The following is a 15953-nucleotide window of genomic DNA, read 5'->3' as shown; positions in this document are numbered from 1 at the left end:
ACCATAGAATATTATTCATCCATAAAAAGGAATTAAGTTCTGAGACATGCTACAATATGGATGAACCTTGATACATTATGCTAAGTGAAAGAAGCCAGTTATAAAAGACCACATATTATATGATTCTATTCATATGGAAGTCCAGAATAGGGAAATCTCTAGAGAACATGGACTAGTGGCTGCCTAGGGTTGAGGGAAACGTGCCCATCTTCCTCCATTTTATATGGGACGCCACCACAGCATGGCTTAACAAGCAGTGCATCCGTGCGCGCCCGGGATCCAAACCGGCAAATCCCTGGCCGCCACAGCGGAGCACGCGCACTTAACCACTTGCGCCACCGCGCTGGCCCCAGTGAGGTTTCTTTTTGGGGTGATGAGATGTTCTATAATTGATTGTGGTAATGGTTGCACCACTCTGTGAATATACTAAAAACTAGTGAATTGCACACTTTAAATGGGTGAATTGTATGGTGTGTGAATTATGCCTCCATAAAGCTGACTTACAAAGAGAACAGTTGGGAGGTATGGCGAGGGAGGCGGTGATAGATAGTCCAAGTCCTCATTTTATATCGGCGAGTCAGCAAACAGATGCTTGAGTTGATAAACCAAGGGATGGAGACTATGTTTGTAAGTTATTAAGTGTAAACTGGAAGTAAGTAAAATGATAATGCTAACCACAAAAAAAAAAAACAAAAAACAAAAAACAGGGCAAACTAGAATGGCAGTTACCTCTGAGGAGAAGGACTCGGGGCAGCAGGGGAAAACCTCTACTTTGTACTTCATTCCTTTCTGTAAGGTTTAAATGATTTCCATCACATGCGTGTCTATACTTTGTAAAAATCTGTGTAATTTTAAGCAAGAGGTTAAATGCAACAGTAACTAATAACGATGTACACTAAGTTGCCCTTCCCTGTATAAGACACAGAAAAAAGGCCCTACAGAAAAAAGGAACTACAATTTAAATAAGAAAGTTAGACCTGACTTGTTTTTTTTAGTTGAAGTGGTACATTCAGGTAAGACCATAAAGAGAAAAACCTTTCCAGGAGGCAAACAGGAAAATCAATAAAAAGGGTTCATAGTCAAACCAAGCAGTTCTGTTATGGTCCTTTATCTTTAAGATGAAAATACTTTCTCCTGATTCACCTTCCAGGCAGATGAGGGAACAAGGCTAATGCTGAGAAGCACATCACTTTCTTATGTAAAGCACAGCACTAACCTTGTCTTGGGGGAAAAAAGCTCTTACATTTTCAAAAGTTAGTGGCCACATCCTGTGTCTTGAGACTTCATTTCACAGGAAAAGTGAAAGAAAGACCATTGTTGGCTGTGCAACAGTGACAAAGCTCCACTTATCCCTGGGACTCCCTGGCAAGCTGCTCGTGGCACCCACGAGCCTCCGGGTGAGGCCCCGGCGCCATCTCCCTCCTCTCTCCCACTCTCACTGACAGGCCCTCGTCTCCTCTCTGTGGAGATAAAAGCACGCCTCAGGGGCACCTTTATTCTCGTTTCTACCAGCTGAAGTTGATGTCTATTTGGTCCTTGTTCTTCATATCAGAGGAAGTGGAAGCCAAGATTTAACTATTAAAATGAAATAATGAAAAGCACTGTTCAGCATTTTATAGACATGTTATTTAAACATGCATATATTTATTACATGTAAGAGTCTGAAATATCACTTGGTAATATAAATGACTCGTTCTACACAGTGATTATTAATTTTTTCCTACAGGAAAACCCAGGAGCATTGACCGACCCCCGTGTGGCGGCCTGGAAGAACAGGCTGTGTGACCTCGGCACCTGACAACAGCCGGAAGCCCTGTGCAGGAGCGAATGATTCACTACGTCCCAGGGGTGGCGCCCTCCACTGAATTGGTCAAGGTAGGGTAGCTGTCCCGCTGGGGTCCAGCCAGGCTGGTCACTCACCGGCCACGTGCTCCTTGACCAGGTGCTCCAGGGGCAGACGGATGGAGTCGTGCTCCACGGTGCAGGTGACAAAGTGGGGCGTGGCCCCCTCCGCCGGGCTGTGGTGCTCAGCCGTGTCCCTCTCTGAGGTGTGGATTTTGTGGAAATGTTTCACCACAGAATGGATTACTAAGTTATTTGACTGCAGAGATACAGCAGAAAAATCACTTACAAAAATTGCCCTAAGGGGAGAGTCAGAGCAGCAACCTCTCCCACTCATGTTTTCCTTCATGGCTAATATTTAGAAAGAAAAAAAATGGCCTCAAAGAAACTTAACTTCCTGGGCTGTACCTTCTGAAGGGCCTAACTCAAAGATTTGGGGGTTTCAAACTTCAGAATTCATTTCTGGTCAAGTATGCCTGTTCTGTTGTTAAGTGACATTATGCATTTTTAAATTTTATAAATCTGTCAAAAAAGAACATTCTGCCCCGGCACCCATCACAGGGGGACTGTAAGCTGGTACAGGCTCTGCTAAGGGCCACTTGGCATATTTAGGAAGTAAGCCCTTGACCCAGCAAGTGTACTTCTTGGACTTGATCCTACAGCTACACTTGCACAGAAGAAAATGATGTATATAAAGGTTATTTACTTATTTACTTATTTATAATAGGAAGATTGGCCCTGTGCTAACATCTGTTGCCAATCTTCCTCTTTTTTTTCTTTTTTCTCCCCAAAGCCCCAGTACGTAGCTGTGTATCACAGTTGTAGAGCTGTAACTCTTCTATGTGGGACGCCGCCTCAGCATGGCTTGATGCGTGGTGAGTAGGTCTGCGCCTGGGATCCGAACTGGCGAACCCCAGGCCGCCGAAGCAGAATGCACGAACTTAGCTGCTACGCCACCGGGCCGGGCCCCAAAAAGGTTATTTATTAATAGTAGCACTGTTGGCAAAGCAAAACCTTGGAAAGCCCTCAGTGTCTCTCAATAAGGGGACTTGAATAAATTACGTGACACTGTTCAATGGAACACAGAGCAAATGTAAAAACGCTGAAGGGATGCTCTATGGGCCGATACCAAAAGGCCTCAAATACACTTGTTGAATGGAAAAAGGTGGCAAATGTCATACACAGTATCCTACAATTTATATAAAAAGGGTAAAATAAAAAAAATACATGAATAAACATTCAAAAAAAGGGTAAAATACATAGACGCTTGCTTATATATGCAAAAAAATCCTTAAAAAGGTAAAAAGGGAAGGTTTAGAAAAGAATATACAAATCTACATACTTATTTGCTTTGAACGCAGAGACTATCTCTGGAGGACACAAGAGAAACTAACAATATTACTCTCCTGTAGGGAGAGGAAGTGGATACTGAGGATTTGGGGTGGGAAGAGCCTTTTTTAAAAAAAGGAACCTTTTCTCTTATTTTTAAGTATAACATATACACAGAAAAGTGTGTAAAATATCAGTGTAAGTTTAATGAAAAAGTGTAACAGACAATATCCAAGTACCTGTTCCTGCGGTCAGGACAAAAACACTGCCCGCACCGAGGGAACACCTCCCATGCTCCCTCCCGTCACCCCCCACCCCAGGTGCCTGCCCCCCTGACTTTTGCAGCAATCCTCTCCTTGTTTTCTCTACACTGCACTTCCTGTGTAGGCATCCCTAAACAATACTGTCTAGTTTGCCTCTTTTTGAGCTTCATGTGAATGGAATTGAACTGAATTCATTTTTTTTCTCAATTAAAGATCCCGTCTATTCAAGGATCCGAAGGCACTGCACAACAGGAAGGCGGGAGATGCTGCTTGTACGTGCTGAGGCCTCCATGCACGGGGCACAGAGGACTTAAAATGCACTGAGGGTTTAACAATGCACGCCTGGTGGAGAACCCAGGCCACCAACGCAGCGGTTCACCCTCATCTGAGACGGTGCGGAGGTGCTCGGGGACGGACCACTCAGATGTGCTTCTCCAAAAGGTGGGCGCTTCCTAGGAGTCTCAGGTCACAGCCTCGTAGAAAACGCTGCTGCGCCACAGAGCGATTTTCGGTCCAGAAAAGAGGGGCCTTCTGGGCTCCATGTGGCTTCAGTGGCCCAGCAATCCCATTTAGGGGGTCCACAGGTCACCATGGATGGCAGTGTAAAAGATGATCCGACCGACTGTGAACAAGATGAAGATGCCCAGGCCCCTCCCACGTGCCGCCACCACCTGTAGGCAGCTGCTGAAGGGGCACAGGACTCCACACTGACCACGTCCCAAGAAACCTCACAATGGCTATGCTCCTGGGTGGCACTGGGAGCACAGTGGCCTCTCTTGGAAGCAGTAGGTCACATCTGAAAATGCACCACATGTCCCAGGCCACAACGTTCCTCGGACCTGGCTCCAGAGAGACCAGGACAGCCCCACCGGGCAGCTGGGGCTGAGACAGCTCCTGGCGAGGCACCAGGAGTCTGGTCCTCGGGTGGTGGTCACAGTGCCCAGAGGCCTGGTGGCAGCTCCTGCCCCCTCACTCAACCAGGCCATGGTGACTCTGCTCTGCCAGGCTCAACTTACTCTTTTTACCACATGGCAAGATCCATCACATTGCTGCAGGTAGCTGGTGGTGTTCCACGGTAGGACTGCACCACAAGGTACTAACATTGGTCCACGCTAATTCTGAGGGACAGCTGGGTGGTTCCCAGTTCCTGGCTGTCATGAACAATCTTCACCTGTCCCCTGGTGCACACGCGCCTCACTTGTCTGGGACATGTACCTGCTGGCTGGTAGGGTATGCGTGTCTTCTACCTCACCAGATGCCAACCCAACTTCCAAAATGGTTCTGTGAGTGCTCACTGCCCTACATCCTCTGTCAAACCTGCTATTACTGGAATTCTTCATTTTTACCATTCTGATGGGTGTGCAGAGGAGTTTCAGTGTTTTTCACTCTGACTATTTATGAGGCTGATCATCTCCTCCAGTGTAGAAACCACGTGGGCTTCTCCCTGGTGAAGTGCAGATTCAGGTTTCTGGCCCCTATTTCTACTGGGTTATCTGCCTCTATGTTCTGGATGCTGGTCTTTTGTCAGTTACATGTTGCAAATATCTTCTCCCACTGTCTGCTTGTCTTTTTATTTCCTTCATCCTGTCCTTTGATGAACTGAAGTTTGTTTTGTTATGGTGGTGGTGGTGGTAAAATTTATCAATCTTTTCCTTTATAGTTAATGCTTTCTGTATTATATTTAAGAAATCTATCACTGAGACATCACAAAGATATTAACTTATCACCTAAAAGCTTTATAAATTTTGCTTTTCATGATTAGGTCTTTATTACAACTGGAGTTATTTTTTTGTATGTGGTGATGCAGAATTCCAATTTCCTCTTTCTTTGTGAATATACAGTTGTCCCAGCACCATGTGCTGAAGGGACCATCACCTCCTCCTGCTCTGCTGTGCCACTCCAATCACATATGATGGTCATATAATCTAGCATCTGAGCCAGAAACATTTAAGAATAAGAGGGCAGCATTATAATTATGTCAGGACAACACGCATATCCTGGGACTGTCCTGAGCAAACCAGGACAGATGACCACCCAGTCACGTGACAAGGGCCCATCCATGTGTGGCTCTGCTTCTGGTCTAGTGTCTATCCTTGCCCTAGGACCATCTGCTTTAATCGGCAGAGCTTTATCAAAGGCTTGATGTCTGGTAGAGCAAGTCATTTTCACTGTGTTCTTCATCTGCAAGAGGTCTTGACTATTCTTGGCCTTTTTTTTGTTTTGGCTTTTTTGAGGAAGATTGGCCCTGAGCTAATATCTGTTGCCAATCTTCCTCCTTTTCTCCTTCCCAAAGCCTCAGTAGATAGTTGTACGTCATAGTTGTACATCCTTCTAGTTGCTCTATGTGGGACGCTGCCTCAGCATGGCTTGATGAGTGGTGGGTAGGTCTGCGCCCGGGATCTGAAACAGAAAACCCCGGGCCGCCAAAGTGGAGCACGCAAATTTAACTGCTACGCCACCGGGCCAGCCCCTTCTTGGCCTTTTGTGTTTCCATATAAAGTAGTTTGTGAGATTCCACCAAAAAACTGTCAGAATTTTGATTGAGGTTGCATTGAATCTACAGATCAATTTGGAAAGAACTGACATATCTATAATATTGAGTCTTCCAATCTGTGAACATGACATTTTGCTCCATTTATTTTGAACTTCTGTGAAGGCTCTCATTAGTATTTCTGTTACTTTCCCAGTGTGTGTGTAGCATCTTACAATTTTTTTTTTTACTAGATTTATTTCCTAAGTATTTGATATTTTTTGGTGCTCTGGTAAATACCCGTTTGTTGCTGGCACACAAAAATACAATTGAGTTTTCTATCTAATAACTTGCTAAATTTACTCACTAACTCTAATAACCTAGCTGCAGAATCTCTCAGGTTTTCTATGTGGACAGTCATGTCACCTGTGAACGACTGTCGTGCCTTCCTTCCCAGTAAGAAAATGAGACGGTGAGTATTACTAATCGAGCAGAGGCCCTCACGCCATCCCACTGTCTTGGAGCATCTTCTATCAATTTAAAAATAAGTACCTTTGGAATGGGTCAAACCTCAAACTCTCCATAAGGATAACAACTTAGTAGGCATTCAAAGGAATGATTCCAGGGCAAAAAGAAGGGGAAACTCTCTCTATTGAAATAAGAACACAGAGCAAGTTAATTTACACATCATATTACCAATATCCTATCAGCCACCTAGCATTTACTTATAGGATAAATACTGGCTCATTACATCAAGCCAATTTGTAAAATAGCAAGGCCAAGCATTATTCTTTCTTCAAAAAAAAATAATACCAAGAGGGAACCACTTTCTGTTTTGTATTAAAACTTACAACTAAAAGAATGTGAGACTGCTCATAAACCTTACCTCGGTGCCCCCGGAAGTGAAGATTATGTCCTGAGGTTTGCCGCCTATCATCTTCGCAAGGTTTTTCCGAGCTGCGTTGATGATATCCTTGGCCTTCCTACCTTAAGGGACCAAAACGGAAATTCATTAGCATTGCTTCACCAAGCCCAACCAACTCATGTGTAAAAGAATGACGGGACATGAAGGAGCGAGACCTGAATGGGCAATTCTAAGACGAAACATGTCTCGTCAACGAGAACACAACAATATGGCACAACCTAGAAATCTCTTGGTGAAGGGGCAACAGTGAGATATTAGCAAATTAGTGAAAACGACTGAGATTTAAGTAACTTAGTGAGAGCCAGAGACACAATATGCCAGGATGCCTGGGAACCCTAAAATGTCCTAAGACGTGGTTTTCTTCTTACCGATGCTACAGGAGAGGGGAAGCTGTGGCCATCTGCCTTGCTTCCCGTTCATCAAGACAGGAGAACGAAAGGATGGACTAATTTGTTTAAGATCATGCTGCAAAACAACAAAAATAAGCAAAAATAGAACTCATGACTCCTCAACACAAAGTCCAACGCCATATCTCACATTGCAGGTCCCCCTAGGAACACTAGAAACGTTACTGCCTCAGGGATATATTTGCTTTCAAATAGGACTGTGCATCTCAGCTATCACCCAGTTTCACTGGCTGGTAGGGACCAAACTTCATGTGGCAGAGAAAGAAAGGCCCTGAGATGGGAATTCTGAAAATTTCGATGACCATTCTTACTTAGTCTATGGCCCAGTAGGCTCCGAGTTTTTTTGATTATTCAGTCCTATTTATATAAAAAATAATTTGAGCAGGCACCACTAAAATAAATATATATATATTATAAAACATACATAAAAATAGAAATGTAAAAGGATGTGCAAAAATAAGTATACAAAGTAATTCACACACTCCTTCAGACTATCGTATAGAGTTTAATTTCAAGCAGTGAAGGTCTACGGTGTTTAGAAAAACCCAGTTATTTCAATTAGTGATCTGTTCAAAGCCTGTAATAACTGTCAATCAACTGAGGCAGGACACTGCCTGGCACATAGTACTAGCTCCTCTTGGAATGTTGCTCAGATCTCGTCCACCAGCCACATTCCCGCTCCTCCTCTAAGATGTTGTTGAGAAGGCTCCTCTGAGAAGCCCCGGGGCTGATTCTGAAGCAGTAGCTCCCTCTCTGCTCATGTTCCCCCTCTCCTCCCAGGGCAACTGCTGTTGCCAGTTTGGTGTATGGCCCCCCAACCTTTTCCAAGGTACTTACGGACCTTCATATACGCCTTTCACAGGATTTTCTTTTTTCTTTTCCAAAAGAGGTTTCATAATCTACGTATCGCTTTGCAAAAACTTCTCTTTTCCCACTTATCAACAAGCCTTGGAGAGCCTTCTAAATATGGACTTGTAGGGCTACCTCACCACCACTATATACTGATTAGAATGGCTAAAATGAGAAGACTGACCATTCTAGGTGTTCGGAGGGCGTGGAGGAACCGTGACTCTCTCATACACGGCTGGTGGGAAGAGAAAATGGTACCACTGCTTCGGAGAGAGGATGGCAGTTCCTTAAGAAGTCAAATGTACACCTACCATGTGATCCAGCCGTTCTGCTCCTAGGTATTTATAGTAAACACTATTTACTGAGAGTAAAGAAAGCAGATGTCCATGACTTGTACACAAATATTCACAGCAGTGTGATGTGTAATAGCCTAAAACTGGAAACAGCCCAAATGTCCACCAAGAGATGAATGCATAAACACACCATCGTCTGGCCAAACTATGGAACACTACTCAGTGGTAAAAAGAAATCAACTGTGGGTACACGCAATAACATGGATGAACGATGCTGACCAAAAGAAGCCAGACAAAAAACCCGTAAGATTCCACTTTTAGAAAAATATAGAAAATGCACACTTATCCACAGTGACAGAAAACATATCAGTGGTTCATTACAAAGGGGCACCAGGGGACTTTTGGGGGCAATAGAGATGTTGACCATCTTGATTGTGGTGATGGCTTCTGGGGTACATACACGTGTCAAAAGTTATTATATCGTGCACTTTAACTGTATGTTAATTACACCTCAATAAAGCTGTCAAAGGGGGAAGGGGCCCCTTACTGCACCGCTCCTGTCGCTCACTGACACAGAGATGCGAGACCATGAGTCTTGAGAACATAACAACCTAGCGAACACCCAGAATCACAGCCTCTTTGGACAGATACGGAAACTGCTAGAAACAACGTTTTGGCTGCTCTTTTCATCATATTCATAAGTATATAATTTATACTTCATATTCATAAGTATATAATTTCATAATTATATAATTTATACTTTTTTATAAGTATATAATTTATTCATATTCATAAGTGTATAATTTATATTTTAAAAAAGGATCTAATGCCACTTGAAACAAAAATGCATAATCAAGGAAATTGGAATACGAATGGTAATTAGATACTGTTATTGGGTTAATGTTAAATTTCTTGGGTGGGAAAATGCGGTTACCGTGGTTACACAGGAGAAGGTTCTCGTTCTTAGGAGACACAGGCTTATTCAGGAGCGAAGCCTCATGCTATCTACAACTTACTTTCAAAGGAAGAAATGGGGCAAAGTGTTAATAATTGGTGAATCCAGGTAAAGGAAACGCAGGTGTCCATTACACTATTATTTCAACTTTTCTGCTGCTGTTACATTTTCCAAAATAAAACTGGCAGAAGCAGTTAAAAAAAACAACCCGTGAAATATATGTTTGACAATGGTTCCCCAGCACACACACACACACACGATAATAATTCAGTCTTATCTTTTTAAAAAACAATTTCCTCAGTTGAGGAGACTGGAATATTAGACCAGTACATTATGTCACGTTCCTATGAATGGTCACGACACTGTGACGGGAGAAAGTCTTTTTCTTACACGTGCGTGTGCTTCCCTTGGATGGTGAGGTATCATTCTGGCTATAACTCACTCTCAGTGGCTCACGAAAAAAATATGTAAATTTAGAAAGAGATCAAGCTAATCCGGCAAAACTGTTGGATCCAGGTGGAAGATACGTGGGTGTCCATTTTACCACTCTGTTAAATGTTCTGCATGTTTGAAATTGTTGGTGTAATTAAACATAAAGGGTAGAGTGACAACAGGGCGGGGCGCAGCCAGTGACCACGCAGGCAGGAGCACAAGACAGCGACGTAACAGAGCATCAGAGCGAGCGCTGAACTCCTGCCACTCAGAGTAAAAGGGGAACCATAAGGGGTGTGCGGGGGGCTCCCATCATCCGTTACAGCAAGCCACCTTCACTTGGCTCGTCCTCACACCAGAGACCCCTGACCCTCTACCTCCCTCCCATTACTGCCCGTTTCTTCTTTCCCTTTAGGATCTCCATTCCCTCTTGAACCCACCACAATCAGGTATTCAGGACACCTGGTCCTCAAATCTACTCTTCAAGTCCCCATGTGGTCAAGTCCAGGCCCTTACCTCCTCTCCTGCCAGCAGCCTCCCCTGGGCCCCTCCCTCCTCCTCCATGTCCCCTGCTGGTCCAGGCTCCAACTCCAGACAGGCTCCTCAGACCCCTCCCTCCCTCAGCAACTCAAGACTAACCCCAGGTCCATGCTGATGACTGACTCCCAAACTTCCAGCCCAGACCTTGCCCTGGACTCCCCTCACTCCACCTGGATGTCCAACAGGCATCTGAGACCACACATGCGCAATGCGCAGTTTCTCCCCCACTTGCTCCTCTCTCAGCCTTTCCTATCTCAGTAAAGAAATGGCGACTCAGTCCTTCCAGGGGCCCAGGCTGAAAGCTCTGGCTCTTGCCTTTCTCGTCCCCCATTATCCAACCCATCAGCAAATCCTGTAGACTCTGCTATCAAAAATATCCAGAACCTGACCCCACCTCTCCACTGGCCCAGCCCCGAGCTGAGTCAAGACCACTGCTGAAATATTCTCCAGGCAGGCCCCCAACTCCACTGACCCCACCGGGTCCATCTTCCACGTAGCAGCCAAAGTAATGCCTCGAAAACCCGGAACAGTGCTTGGTACACAGCAGGTGCTCAACCAACACTGGGTAAATCAGCTGTTCTCAAAGTGTGGTCTGGGGAACCCTGGGGGTCCTCAAGGCACTTTCAGGGGGTCCACAAAGTCAAAACTATTTTCGTAATAATACTAAGACGTCATTTGCCTTTTTTACACTCATTTTCTGTCAAGCGTATAGTGAAGCCTTCCAGAGGCTACATGATGTGACTATGGCAACAGCTGGATACAGAAGCAGGGGTGGGAATCCAACTGTCTTCTATTTAGCAGACATTAGTCAAAGGGATTTTCAAATATGTACAACAATGTCATTCTTCTCGCTAAATTTGTTCTGTTTTGGAAAAGATAGTTTCTTTTTCATAAAAAATGTTAACATGTAATGGATTTATTATTGTTATTTTCAAGGAACTAATAAATACATATTTAGTTAAAGTCCTCAGTTTTAATTTCTAACGTGGCAGCTATCTGTGTGTCCAGCACACATAAACAACAGCTCTTTGGGGTCCTTAAGTTTGAAGAGCGTAAAGGGGTCGTAAGTCGAAAAGGTTTGAGAACAGCTGGGTTAAATCACTTCACTCCCCTGCTCAGAATCCTCCAGACACACTCCCTCTCGGTCAGATGCAAGCCGGGCCCTCACAGTGGCCTCCACAGCCCTACACGGCACTGTCCCCAAACCTCCTGGACCCTAACACCCAGCCCACAGGAACCCCCTCCTGTCACCGGCATGCTCCCTCTGCCTGCAGTGCTTCTGCGGACTCCCCCTTCTCATCTCTGTGCAAACGCCCTGTCCTCAGAGATCTGGACCATCCCGGACCAAGGCAGCACCCCTACCTCCCAGCACTGCCCTGCCCTTCATCCTGCTGGACAGTCCCCACAGGACCTTTTCACCTAACAGTTGGGTTTGTTGATTCGTTCACTGTCTGCCCCCTCCCTCCCCCTCCCACGATGAGAATGGAAGCCCCACGAGGGCAGGAGCTTGGTTCTGTTCGTGGCTCTATGGACCAGGATCAGAGTAAGCACGCTTTAGGCATGTTGGATGAATCACGAAGTTGAAACACTTATGGAAGTTTGATTTTACCTGTCATTAAGCAGGACTCGACTCCTTGGAGGTGAGTCCAAGTCTCATTAAGTCGTAGACCCTCCGTCCTGAGGCAGGGCTGGCCTTGAGGGCATCAGAAGATGCTACTAGCACAGGCGCTAGGGAATTGCTGACTGCAGTCAGAGGGGTTACGGTGGGAAAGCCCAGAACCCAGAGCTAAGAGCTGGTTCCAGGGGCCGGCCTGGTGGTGTAATGGTTAAGTTCACACACTCCGCTTCAGTGGCCGGGGGTTCACGGGTTCAGATCCTGGGCGCAGACCTACATACCGCTCATCAAGCCATGCTGTGGCAGTGTCCCATATACAAAGTAGAGGAAGATGGGCACGCATGTTAGCTCACAGACAATCTTCCTCAAGCAAAAAGAGGAAGATTGGCAACAGATGTTAGCTCAGGGCCCGTCTTCCTCACCCAAAAAAAATAATAAAAAAATAAATAAAAGAGCCAGTTCCATCTGAGGCCCAGCCCTGCGACACTGAATGCCACTGACCACTCCGAGAGTGGGCGCCCTCAGCTGTAACCCTGGAGCCCTCATCCCTGCCACATCACAGTTTATCACTAACACAAGTGGGGCACATGCAAAAACACTGTGAATCTAACTCACCATACAGACTTAACAACACCTGCCCATCGTCTTCCACAAGCAAAGGGCTTGTGACAAGTGACTGAGACGGAGAAGCTGGAGCCCATTTACTGAAGCGTATGCTTGCTATCATTTCAGCGTAAGAACAGAGTTTTGAAGAGATGTCCCCCCAAACCTCGGCCTTAGTAAACCTTTATTTTTAGTATACTATATATGCTGATTGTAGAAAAATTAAAAACTAGGAAACAAAAAGAAAATACCCTGGACCTCCCACCATCCCCCTACTCAAAGATAACTGCAGTGGAATATTTGGTGTACATCCGGCACGCTGGGGCTCCAGCTATCCTCTCTGCCACTCTCCCTTCCCACTACAGTGACGTTTTCAGCTGGCATACAGCTGAATTAAGACACTTTTAGATTACAAAATTCTTAGATTAATTAAGAAGTAAGACCTCATTTCCCAACTTCCACTGCAACTGGAATGCCAACTCATGGCCATGGGACCAAGCTCTGGCAACGAGTTCTAGGTCAAAGTGGTACACGCAACTTCCAGAAGCGTCTCTGAAGGACTCAAGCATCCCTTGCTCCTCTTTCTCTCCTTCCCACAGGCTGGACTGCTGACATGATGGCTTGAGGTGGAGCAGCCGCCTTGACCACAGAGGAGAAGAAGAACAAGGAAGAAGGAGTCAGGGGTCCTTCAGTAATGACTGACTGACCACATGGGCCCTGGACTGTGAGAGAAATAAACTTCAGGCTGTCTAAGCTACTGTGATTTGGGAGTTTTTCTCTCTCTCACAGCAAAACTGTACAATACATTTTCCATACTTGCTCATACACAATTTTTTCTTTGTCGGGTGGGTAAGAGAACATAATGAAACCATACTGCTCATCCTGTTTTATAACATGCTTTTTCCACTTGAACCAGATGCCACTACTCCCCTTCTAGGTCATTGATACAGTCCACACCATCGCTTCAACAGGGTCCGGAACTCCCCTCCGGGGCCTCAGCACACTTCCTGTGATTGGTCCCCGACTCACGGACACTGAGGTTATTTCCAGCTTTTCACTATTACCAGCAAGGCTGTGATAAACGTCCTCGGTATCTACACTCTTCCCACATATCCTTAACATTTTCCTTAAAATATATTCCCCCCCAAGAAATTATCATCATTATTAAATCACAATATTGTGAAAATAATTACACCATTCTATCAAAGGTGATTTTCTTTATTTTCCTTTTACATTTCTACCTGAGTATCAACAGAAAGTGAATGCAATGCATTTTTAAGTTACAGTTCTTAATTTGTGGAAACAGGCTGTCAAGGCCACTGAAAAGCCACTGACAGGCTTCGTCAGGTCAAGAACATTAGTTCTCCCTGAGGGTTATCCCTACACTTCTTCATGATAAACGCTTTTTATTTGCATTTAATTATTCTCCATATTCTCAAGTTTAATGCATCAGAAAGTTAAATTTTCCTAGAGGCAAGATTACACACAAGGCAATGTCCAGATTAGCCAGAACACAGGCTCCAAATAAACCAACAGAGAAGTTAATGAGTGACTAGTATCCGATTTTGAAAAAGTATTTAGTTCTCAAGTTGTGAAGCTTTTAATAAGCAAACAGATATGAAAACCCACAAAACTTATAAATTTGTACACAGGTATTACTAAATCCCAGGTCTTGGCAGTAGTCGGAAAGTTATTTTAGTTCATCATAATCCACAGTTAAGATAGTTTATCTTAATTATCCCTGATAAACAAGAAAGGTATAATTTTAGCTTGCCATATGAAAAACATAAGGTAGCCCTGCCACATAACTACTCATTTGAAGCAAATTATTCTCCAAAATCTCCAATGTAATGCTCTACAATAAAACAAGAATAAATGAAAACAAATAAGAATTTTCATAATTATAACTAAAATAAAGAATTTAAAAGTAATTTTCATTAAAGAGGGAAAAAAGCCAGGATTATATGCTATCCTGATGATTTAAAAGATCAAGTTTGCAAATTTTGTAAGGATCGACTGAGATGGATACATGAAAGGATTGTAATAGGTACTGTCATGACAAATCACTCTTAATAAGACACCTTTTCATCTGGGAAAGGAAGACAGGAAAGTATGTTAAAGAGGAAAGATGATGGTACTCACAAGGTTCAATGTACAAATTTGGACTTATCAGAAAAAAGCCACCAAAAATTACAGCTAAAGATTTGCAGTTAACAGACAATCTGCTCAAAACCAAGCGAACACACACGGCGTGCAGTTTCTCTAAGTGCGCCTCTGGCCCCCCATCTCCCATCCATGTGCACCTTCCAGAATTACCTGCGGGGTAAGGACTGCTGGGGTTTCCCCAGGCTTCCCGCATGGCCTCAGTCATGGCCTGGATGACCTCCGGCTCCAGGGGGGTGGTTGCATTGTAGTCCATATAGACTTGCCTGCTGGAAAGACAAGGATGTGACTGTTAGGGAAAAGGAGCTGGAACACGGAAACACAGCTGCCCTACGTCTACCCCACCAAGAGGAGCAACTACTGTCCAGGGCTCCTCTGCGGAGACGTGCGCAGGCTCCACAAACTGCACTTGGAAATCTCCAAATCTTCGTTACTTATGGAAAATGTACGCATAATTTCCAACAGTCTAGTATTTGCTAGTTTCCTTTATAATGGATAAGAGATGATCCACTTAGATTTCAGATTAGGCCTCAGGTGATCGGGGCGCCCTCTCCCCCTCTACCCACCCCTGCTTTCCCTACTGGGGCCTTCTTCCCAGGGCAGGCGGCCTCCCCTCCCCTTGCACTTGCCGTTTGCTTTGCCTAGAAGGACCACGCCCCATACCCACACCCTCCTTTTTAGGTCTCCGCTCCAACTTGACATCTTGTGGGGCTCCCTGCGGCTCTATATAAAATTGCAGCCACTCCCTCTCCTTGCAGCACTTGGTCCTCCCTCCCGCCCTCTATTTCCCCGGGGGCACTCCTCATCATCTGACTCGCTCCTTGCTTTGTCTGCCTCAATAGAAAGTGATGGACCATCGGCTCCACGAAGTCGCGGGCTTGGTCGGTTTTCCCAACTGCTCTGTCACCAACACAGAACAACGGCTGGCATGCAGCAGGGGCCCCATTTATAAGATGACAAAGTAAACGACACAGAAAACGCACATCCCCTGAAAGATCCCTCATAAGTAAAATTTATCCGTACATCTTTTTACCAATATGAGAAGTCTTCAGAAACTTTCATAAACATATATAGCAGGTAACCCTACCTCATACGATTATTTTATCTGATTTTAAAATCAACAACAGCGCTTAAACCAATCCACATGAAAATTCAAACACAATTAACAACCATGGCTGCTAAAACAGTTTTTTTAAACCACGGAGTGTTTTAACGCGGCACCTTGTCTGTGAGCTGCCCCAAGTCCCCTGACACGTACTAGGCTTTG

The 15953-nt window shown here is 44.7% G+C and overlaps 1 protein-coding gene across 5 annotated transcripts in view; it reads right to left on the bottom strand.

Moving 5' to 3' along the window:
• The window catches only part of SCLY (selenocysteine lyase), a 35750-nt gene that overhangs the window by 18217 nt on the left and 1580 nt on the right, over positions 1–15953 (bottom strand). For 2 of the 5 annotated variants that reach the window (XM_058533296.1, XM_058533300.1), the window contains exons 2-5: positions 14840–14955; positions 6791–6891; positions 1921–2101; positions 730–789 (exon numbers count right to left, since the gene is read on the bottom strand). In XM_058533296.1, the coding sequence (XP_058389279.1) occupies positions 730–789; positions 1921–2101; positions 6791–6891; positions 14840–14955 (458 nt within the window). The remainder of the gene's footprint in view (positions 1–729; positions 790–1920; positions 2102–6790; positions 6892–14839; positions 14956–15953) is intronic. The other 3 variants (XM_058533297.1, XM_058533299.1, XM_058533298.1) reach the window with 3 other exon arrangements.

Source organism: Diceros bicornis, chromosome 37 (assembly GCF_020826845.1).
Source record: "Diceros bicornis minor isolate mBicDic1 chromosome 37, mDicBic1.mat.cur, whole genome shotgun sequence".
In the NCBI taxonomy this organism is placed as follows: Eukaryota; Metazoa; Chordata; class Mammalia; order Perissodactyla; family Rhinocerotidae; genus Diceros; species Diceros bicornis.
This window is presented reverse-complemented; position numbering and strand designations above follow the sequence as displayed.